At 31.3% G+C, this 10,374-nt stretch overlaps 2 protein-coding genes across 3 annotated transcripts in view; one reads left to right on the top strand and one right to left on the bottom strand.

The window, feature by feature from the left end:
- The window catches only part of LOC107861036, a 4,816-nt gene extending 3,729 nt beyond the window's left edge, over positions 1 to 1,087 (bottom strand). The window contains exons 1-2 of one of the 2 annotated variants that reach the window (XM_047406531.1): positions 947 to 1,087; positions 389 to 610 (exon numbers count right to left, since the gene is read on the bottom strand). In XM_047406531.1, coding sequence (XP_047262487.1) covers positions 389 to 610; positions 947 to 949 — 225 coding nt within the window. In that variant the 5' untranslated portion in view covers positions 950 to 1,087. The other variant, XM_016706438.2, reaches the window with a different exon arrangement.
- A 3,284-nt stretch (positions 1,088 to 4,371) lies between these two features.
- Positions 4,372 to 7,423, top strand: LOC107858794. The gene is made up of 3 exons (XM_016703579.2): positions 4,372 to 5,104; positions 5,900 to 6,167; positions 6,952 to 7,423. Exons 1-3 carry the CDS (start codon positions 4,568 to 4,570, stop codon positions 7,020 to 7,022), a joined length of 876 nt encoding a protein of 291 aa, XP_016559065.1. The 5' UTR covers positions 4,372 to 4,567; the 3' UTR covers positions 7,023 to 7,423.
- Positions 7,424 to 10,374: the final 2,951 nt, after the last annotated feature.

Below are 10,374 nucleotides of genomic sequence, written 5' to 3'. Positions count from 1 at the left end.
TAAAAGAACCCAATCTTCCTTTGTTCAAAAAATACGCTACTTGCTACTAACGACCCTCAAGTTATGGTGATAATCCATATCAAATCTAAATCTTTTTCTGTTCGAGAAATACACTATTGACGGTCTCAAATTATTGAGAAAATTCTTATCAAATTCAAATTGTCCTAAGTTTGAGAAATACAATACTATCGACCCTCAAATTACGGAAAAAATTTAAAGAGAAGAATCAACGAAACAAATACCTACATGTTTATCAATACAAAATTCACGATTTTCATATTTGATTTGTGATTGAAGTTTATTTTTCATGAATTAAAATTTGTCACAAACAGAAATATTACAAATTTGTGACGAAAATAGGAAATGAATCGTTTGGATTTTGAATTACCTTAGGAAGTAATGGAACATTTGAAGCTGTCAAATACTTGCCATAACAACTTTTAAGGCGGATATAGTGTTGGCCATCCAATAACTCTACGGACCAAAGTGCATTTGGTGTTGAGCCATCACGGCTTTGGCGTATAGATTTCTCATCATTGCTTGCAATTAGGTATTTCCCATTGTGCGTTTTCAGACGAATTGTTTTTGCCGTTTCCAAGAACTTCATATTCTAATTAATTCAAAATCGCTTGTATACATTAATTAAAGTTGGAGAAAATGTTTCTAATTTAATTTCTCTCAAGCAAAAACTATATAACAAATCTTGAAAAGAGTTTTAATTAGGGAAAACATAAGCTCTTATATACAATGACAATCTATGATAACGATGATGATGGCTAATGACATTCAGAAGATCCTTTTCAATACATTGCATGAGAAAATTGATCACTGGAGGATTGAAAGATGTATGCATATATTAGAATGGGCCTTTTAAAATTAATGGGTGATTATCAAGCCAAAGTCTAAAGTGAAGCTAATTCAAAAGTCAAAACATATTGCAAAATACCATTTAATTTGTTCTTGTGATGCAGATTGCAACCTGTTTCGTTTTCACCAGTCTTTCATTGTTTGGTCAAGATGAATTCTCGGAGAGAATTTCGATCGGACTGAACTGTATCTTTTCATTTAACCATGGCTGATACGTGTACCTAACAAAATTGGCTTGTTGAGCTAGTATATAGTTTGCGAAGGAAAGATAGACACCAAGATAACATCTATATGTGGTTAATACAGTGACGCATAAACTTGTAAACAAATTTCATTTTGATACTTAAATTATGAGGTGTTTTCATTGAATACCTGAACACATTATAAAGTATTCATAGTAAATATTTTTAATTCTAATTAGTATTTCTTTGTGCGTGTTCTTAAATATCAATTGCATACATAATTAAATTAATCACTTAAAATTTATCACTTTCTTTAATTAACATATTCAGTTGATCAATAAGACGTAAAACCCCATGCGTTTGTTTCCTAACTGAGGCTAATGTATAATTAACAAAAGATTCACATAACTTATTATGTGATTAGTTGAGCAACTTGATAAACACTTGAGAATACACACGCATTCTTTTTCCAAAATTTGAAAGTGTCTCATAAACTTCTCATGTATTCAGGTGTTCAATTGAAACAAACGGTTGTTCAAGGTAGCGAATTCGTGGGGGTGATTCATAGCTAGTCGATAGGTTGCTTTGGCATAGCGATGCTAGTGGTTATAGAGTTGTGCTCATAGGTTGGAGTTTCTTGTTCGGACGGTTTATGGGTGAGGTGTGTACTTTTGGTGAAATGATGTATAGTACTCTGTGAGTGTATTTATTTCTGTTATTTCATTTTATTTTATATTTTGTTATGACTTTGTTTACTATTTTTTTGGTATTGGGTTGGAATCTCTCAAATATAGCCTCTTTACTTCTTCGTAGATAGTAATATGGACTACATATACTTTATTCTCTTCAAATTTTACTTTATTAAAATACACTAGATATATTATTATTATATTCAAATATTCAATTAAAATAAAAAGTTCTTCAAATACCTAAATAAATATTATTAATAAATTAAAAAAATCATTAATGTAGTATTAAAATTTTATATTTTAATATACTAACTTTTAAGATCCGTTTAAAAAATTTAATAAAAAGAATGTGGTTGACGCGGTTATTCACCGTATGTATGCCTTGTCAAAACTGGCCGACAATTTGCCACAACCATCGAGGAGACAAGGACCAGCCTAATCACATGAGAATCAGAAAAAATGGAACTTGACTTATATGGCCACCCCCACTCAGGGGGCGGAGCCAGCCTTCTCAGGGCGGACGAATCTCCTTCGACGAAAAATTATATTATTTGTATATAATTAAAATTATTTTTTATGTGATTATAACAAGTGTTAAACCTTCCTTCGATTAAATTTTTTTTTAAATATTAAATTCCTTTAATTGAAATCTTCGCTCCAACTCTGCCCCACTGTTCAAAGCATTTGTGCTGTGATCAGGAAGAACATGTGGTGATTAATTAACTATCAGAAAGGGGAAAAGAAAAATTCTTCCTTCATCTTTATAGTATATTAAAAATAATGGAAAAGGGTTAAAAATATTACTAAATTATTTGAAATGAATCAAAAATATTTTCGTTAGTTTTTTGGTTTAAAAATATCTCTCTGTTAAATATTTAGCTCAAAAATACCCCTCTCCTTAACGAAATTCCACCAAACATGCTACCTAGGTAAAAAAATCACGTGGCTATGCCACGTCACCATCCACATGTAAAACTTTATTTTTCGAAAAAGGATTAAAAATATTCCTAAACTATCTGAAATGGATAAAAAATACCCTTCGTTAGTTTTTTGGCTAAAAAATACCCCTACGTTAAATATTTGACTCAAAAATACTCCTCCCCTTAACGAAATTCTACCAAGCATGTCACCTAGACAAAAAAAAAAAAGCCACCTGGATATGCCACATCACCATCTACATGTAAAATATTATTTTTTAATTATATGACACTCCTTTCTTCTTTATTTTTATTTTTATTTTTATTTTTTTGCAAAACAGTTTTATCGATCTGGAAAAAAATAGGATCAACAAAATTAAAAAAATTTTAAAATATTTAAATAAAATGAAATAAATCAGTGTTTTTACTGGATTTAATTTAACATTTTTAGAATTTTTCGACATTGGAAAGGTACTAAATAAATTTTGTTAAAGGAGTACAAATTATTCAATTTTTTTCATTATATGATAAACTTTTCACTTAGATTATTAAAGAAAATTATATCCATGTTTTTTTAAAGATTAAAATATATTAAATGTCATTTATTTTTCTGAAAGTGAAATTTTCAAAAATTCTAAGAATACTTGATGATTAAACATAAAATTAGAAAAACTATCAATATCATTGAGTCGAGAAAAAATAAATCAACATCACTGAATATAATTTTTTTATTTAATTCCTTCATCAAGAAGAAAGGAATGACATATTATTAAAAAATAAAATTTTACATGTGGATGGTGATGTGGCATAGCCACGTGGCTTTTTTTATCTAGATGGCATGCTTGGTGAAATTTCGTTAAGGGGAGGGGTATTTTTGAGCCAAAAAACTAATGAAGGATATTTTTTATCCATTTCAGATAGTTTAGGGATATTTGTGATCATTTTCTAAAAAATAAAATTTCACATGTGGATGGTGACGTGGCATAGCTACGTGGCTTGTTTTAGCTTGGTGGCATGCTTGGTGGAATTCCGTTAAGGAGAGAGGTATTTTGAAGTCAAATATTTAATTGAGAAGTATTTTTAAGTCAAAAAATTAATGAGGGGTATTTTTAATATTTCAGATAGTTCAAGGATATTTTTGACCCTTTTTCGTAAAAATAATTATTAATTTCACTTAATTAATTAATATTTATCTTGTTTTATCCAAATTAAAGTACTATTTTATTTCATTTCTCATATAAAATAAAATAATTACAATTTATAATTCAGAGATAACTACGTCGGCAAATCAAATCATGCATAAGAGCCCAGCGAGTAGTGGGCCACGCTGAATTCTTGAAACATTATAACGTTCTACAATGGGGGTTAATTTTTAGTTTTTTGGTTTCATAAGTTACATATGAGGCCTCCACCTAGTAGAAATATTTAATTTGTGGTCAATTTAGCAAATGAAGAAGGTTTTATTATTTTTTTTCTCATCTACTAAGTTTTGATAGATAGGGTTACACAAATCACAATATTGCTGTTTGATAAAAGTAATAATTATCCCATAAAATTAATTGTGATGTCCGAAATAAATTATCGAAACAGAACAATTAACCGAAAAAATATACCAAAAAAGGAATACGTTTACGTTTACGTTAAAGTCAAAGATTTCACACGAATACAACATATTACCTACCTTCCTATCTGCCCGTTACACAATTAGGACATCTTACGTGCATTAATGATAGCTGTTTCACAAACACACACACACACACTTCCTTTACATCTATACTTTCTCCCTCAATTTGCTGATCTTTATCACATGTCATGAACCTCTTGAATAAATACTCTACATAAAAAAGATCTTCTCTTTCTTGGGTAATTTGATTCTTGTACATTTTGCATAGAATTTTTCATTTAATTCTAGATGGAATTTTTCCAGAAAGCCAAATGTATTAGGCTAAAGAGCAACCATGAGAAATTCTTACATGCTGATCCTGATCAAGAATCCGTATACCAAGATCGCAGTGGATCTTCAAAGAGCGTTAAATGGACTGTCGAATTTCCAGAAGGATTAGACAATGTGATCAGATTGAAAAGCTGCTATGGAAAATACCTAACGGCCTTAGATGAACAACATCTATTTGGTGTAACAGGTCAGAAAGTTGTACAAAGTTTGCCTAATAAATTGGATTCATTAGTTGAGTGGGAACCTATTAAAGAGGGATCCTTGGTGAAGTTGAAAACTAGATATGGCAATTATTTAAGGGCAAATAGTGGATTACCTCCTTGGAGGAATTCAGTTACACATGATATACCTCATAGACATCAAGATTGGATCTTATGGGCAGTTGATACTGTTGAGGTACTGCTGGAATTGCCCGATGAAAGCGTTTCGGAATCAGGGGATGATGATTTGGGCTCATCTTTTCATCTTACAACTCCTAAATTTTCCAGGACTCAGGTTTGTCTTCAGCATAAGCTCTGTTGATTGTACATTTTGATGCTAAATGAAATGAAATCTTCCTTATGGTAATAGATTTAAGGGTAGGGTCGTTTACAAAGTTATGCTGAAATTATAATGCAGAGATTGTGACAGTAGGATTGATTATCCCTGGATTATATAGTACTTATGATTTATTTGGTTCATTAGATCAAAACTAATCTAAAAAGGTGATTGGTTTAAACTAAGAAAAGGGCTTTGGCAGCACCCAAGGTGTGGCCTAGTGGTCGATGAAATGGGTCATGAGGTCTCAAGTTTATATTCTAGAAGAGACAAAAACACGAGGTAATTTCTTCCCATCGGTCCTAGCCTTTCGTGGACAAAGTTAGTGGTACCTATTGCTGATGGGAGATGGCAGCAGAAAAGGGCGTTTTTGCAGAAATGCAACTTTGTCATTACTTGTTTTTATCCAAGTATAGCTAATAATCATATCGTTATCCCACATTGGCTGTGCTATAAAGTAATACCGGTATTACTTATACCAAAAATCAAAATGCGACCATATAAAGTACTATATAAAATATTAGCGAATTTCCTTATTTTGATAATCCCTGTAACCAAACGAGTCTTTAGGATTTTATTTATAGGCTTATAGTCATTGTAGCATGTTACTTGCCATCTTTGGTAGGTTATCTGCCCATGTTTGATGTTAGAAATTTACTTGTAATTGACTTTTTTAGTTTTCTCATAATGTAATGTAGTATTTTCACCATAAGGAATAAAGCTGATATCCTAGATTTGTACGAACTGTTGCAGTCCACTCTGAAGTCTGAAGGTAGGCTAATCTATTACTATGTAGCGGACGAGAATGGAAATGTGAATGATTCAGTGAAAGGGCCTTCATTTCAGTTCAAAGGGCATGGATTAGACGAACTGACTAAAAAATTGGAAGAAGAAACCGGGATAGAGAAGATTGTTGTCTGTTCGCGGAACAAATTTAATGGGAATTTATATCCTCTCCGTTTAGCATTACCGCCAAACAATGCAACTATGCATGTTGTTGTACTACCTGCATCATCTAAAGGTCAGTATACTAATCCTCTTTTGAAGAGCCTCCCTGTTTCTTTTCATTAATCAGCTGGAAAAACTTTTGCAAATAGCATGAAACACATTGTTTTTAACAGCAATGTAACTTTACAATGGTAAATGCATAGTAAAAATGGTTACTTGGATTGATCATGTATGATAACAAGTCTATGCAAGCATTATTCTTTTCATTTGGAAATAAAATAACTAATATCTGATCGTTCATCTATGAGTATTATGTAAGGTACTTAGGTACCATCTCTCTGTGATAAGGGATAGTTATTAGACCTTTGATCTGTTTGAAAAAAATGTGCACATTGATTAGGACGAGAAGTACAGAATGCAATAATTGAGGAGCCTAAGATTAAAACAAATTAAAGATCTTGAGTTGGTTGCTTTCTTCTGTAAAAGTTCGTCTTTTGTTTGCCCAAGGGCAGAGCCACCTTTAACAAAGGATGGTCAGATGCACACCCTTCGTTGAAAAATTTATGTGGTGAATAGAAGTTAAATGTTAACCATAATGAGTGTATATTCAATTTTGCACACTCTTAACATAGCTAGGAATAAAATTTCCACACCTTCGCCAAATTCCTGGCCCCGCCACTGTGTTTGCCCAAACGTAGTAGTCCTTAAATGGATCTTTTTGACTATATTTAGCATATAGATCTAATAAAGGAGCCTCCTTGCTTTGATCTGTCTGTGAGTGTTTTCTTCTGTGGTTTTATAAGCCTGCATCTTTCTTCATGTTTTCTTGTCAACAATGGCATTGTGCTGCTGGGCAGTGGCAAAAGAGCTGGTGGCAGATGTTCCCACATCCAAATGGTCGGTATTGAAGACTCGGACTCTATCGTGAAATATTTTACCTGCCAACAAGAAAGAAGATTCAAAAAATCTTCAGCAAGTATTTGAAGTTTATGGCTTCATGCGACCTCATAGTCAAATATTTATAGATATTTAGTTGATTTTGTAATACATATATACAATCTGGACAAAAGCTATTGGGTCCACGCGAACCCATAGATGATAATTTAGATCAGCTCCTGCCTGGAAGTGTGCCTAGCATTTCTTTCTTCTTTCGTTGTAGTTTGATATTGTAATGCAACCAAGAGATAGTACCTATGCAGGTTCCAGTTGATGAGAGAATTACTTATTTGTTGAGAGTTAACAAATGCAACACTCATTGACAGTATATTTTGGGTTACATATATCTTTTGGAGATCAAGTTGAAATTAATGTCCAATCTTTTCACTTGCAGCGTTTGTCCTTAAGTACTCTGTACTACTCTCTCCAAACAGACCTTTTTCCTTCTTCAAGCACTTGGTGGCTAGAACTCACTGATTCGATTAATCTACATTCGCATCATAAAAAATTCACTATGAGAGTTTTAGCACTCCTACAAAAGAGGATTTCATTCTCAAAACTCAAGCTCGAAATTTTATATATGCTGTAAAGTAACATCATCAAATAATTCAACTTCTAAGAACAAAATAAGACTAACATATCATTAGACATATTAATAAAATAAAATATCTTAAACAGCTAACCTAGCTGTTCTTCTAACATTTGAGACAAGAAGCATCTCATTTAAAAAAAAAAAATTACTAATCGTTCTTCAAGAATCAAATGAATTTTATAAATAATTAGATTATATTTTATTAGAAAATTTAGTTTTCATACGTCATGAAAGTCCTTACATTTCATTTTGCAATATATAAAAACGACGGGTCTTTTAAATATATATATATATATATATATATATATATATATATATAAATTTATGAGTCAAGTTCTTCTGTAATTAAGAAAATTAAAATTATGATTTGGAATTCCAAATCATTTTTTATTTTTTTTTGAGAATATGGAGTGTGCAATCATGATTCCAAATCACATGTCCAAATGTTGATTTGAAATCACGATTTGAAATTCCTATATCCAAATGCCTACTAAAAACTCTTATGCTGTATTTGGACATGCGATATGAAGTTTGTAATTTAAAATTATGAGATAAAATAAGCGTTTGAACATGTGATTTCATTTCGTAATTTCATATCTTGATATATGAACTCAAATTTTTCAAGAAATGTGATTTGGGATTTAATATCATGATTTGAAATTATTTTAAAATGCAAAAATTATCCTACAAGTTTATATTTTGTAAAAAGGCCTCACAATTATTACTCTTATCAATCTTTAAAGCATTTATATCTCATATAGTTATTACTTTCACTAACATAATTTTTTTTTATGTATTTCAAATTACGAGCTATATTTACTCTCACTAACATAATTTTTTTTTATGTATTTCAAATTACGAACTTTATAGCTTTACACAAAGCTATTTCATTCCGTCATACGTTCAATTTTACTTAATTTTTAAGCTAAAGTTTGATCAATAAATGTTGTAATTTTTTTTAGAATATCTTTGTAATAGTGTATTATATTGTCGTTATGTACTTTTGTTTATTTAGTATTTACTTGTACCAATTTAGTATTATATTGTCGTTATGTACAATACAATATAAACACAATAAAGTAAGTGCAATGTATATGATGATGATGATGATGCACGAGGTCATCGCACAACCTCCAGAATCATCGTGTAATCCCCATATACACCTACGGAGTTAAAGCTTCCCGATATAGGCCCCATGAGGGGTTCGTCAATCCGTATACAATCTACATATCTCATAGCTCTTTCCCAACATATCCATCGAAAAGGGTTTTATAAGGTGTTATACTATATCCTCTCCGACACATTCCTCGGGGAGGGTTTTAAAAAGGTGTTGTCAGTATTTCTCAGATGTTGTCACGGTGGTACCAATATTTCATAAATGAGTATAATATAAGAATGTAATTATCACAATCAATCACAATGAGTATTTTTACAATCAACCATAATGATATATTTTCACAACCACGTGAGCCAATATCCACTCATTATTTCTATTTCATCCATGGATTTTCATGTCTCTTATGCCAATAAAGTATGAATATAATCAAAATACACCAATGGTACCATATTAAGCATCTTAACAACACAATACAGTTGTTTACATGTATTTAAGGCTATCAATATACCATAAGACCCCACATGGTTATACATATCACATAATAACTTAATTTTGACAATTACATCACATATAGGCCCCCACACGGGCACAACACATAAATAACCATTTTTTATGATTAGTTTCCGCCCTTAACATGTATTTTATATCATCATTTACTACCCAACCCAGTCTGAAAGAGTTAAGTCATAACCTACCTCGAAGGCTGAAACTGATTCGCTACACTTCAAATCCACAACCTTACTTTTCACGAACGATCTCGATTTTTTCTAAAAACATCAAATATAAAATCTACGCATTAAAAAAATAACGACACCCATATTAACTACTTTTGGTTCGGGGTCAAAACGGACCTCCGGAATGAATTTTCGAAAAATAAGGGTAAATTGAAACTTTACTTCAAAAACATGTTTCCTATATCTTTAGGAATCTACAGCTGAAAACGTAAGTCAAATCAAGTAAAAAAACGAGGTTCAGAATGTAGAAAACCCATTTTAAAGCTTTACCGGGTATAATCTTTGAATTTCGGGTTAAACTTAAGAATCGGAGTTATTTTGAAGGTTAAATTGATGAAAAACTAGTAATTATAAGATAAAAAATATTATTCAAGTGAAAAGAAATGAAATTGAGGTTTAAAATCAAACCCTAAGATTTTTGAGATTTTGAGAAATTAATTAAGAAAATTACTAAGAAAAGAATGATTTCTTACCTTAAATCCGTAATAGAATCAAGAAATATATGTTAATCTAGTTTCCCAAACTCCCACAAGCTTCACTTTTAAGCTCTCACACTATTTTAGGGTTTAACTCATAAGAGGAATGTGAAAGAATGAGCAAAAAATGGATAAAAAGGGTTATTTATACTGTACCTGGATTACCAGATATTTAAACATAAAACTCATTCCTCAATCCCAATTTACCCTTTATGTATCTGGTTGCACCACATATTTTTAAGTCAAAGCGGACTTCGATGGGGTGCCCGAAATTCGATCGGAGCTCGATGTACGCAAATAAACTATGTAACCACACTAAATTTAACGCTCCAAATTCAATGGTGATATCAGAATTTAAAAAATATATATTATTTTCACAAAATTGATCCTCAAAACTCGAAATCACAATTTTTCAAACCGAGGAT

The sequence above is a fragment of the Capsicum annuum genome, chromosome 2 (genome assembly GCF_002878395.1).
Source record: "Capsicum annuum cultivar UCD-10X-F1 chromosome 2, UCD10Xv1.1, whole genome shotgun sequence".
NCBI lineage: Eukaryota > Viridiplantae > Streptophyta > Magnoliopsida > Solanales > Solanaceae > Capsicum > Capsicum annuum.
This window is presented reverse-complemented; position numbering and strand designations above follow the sequence as displayed.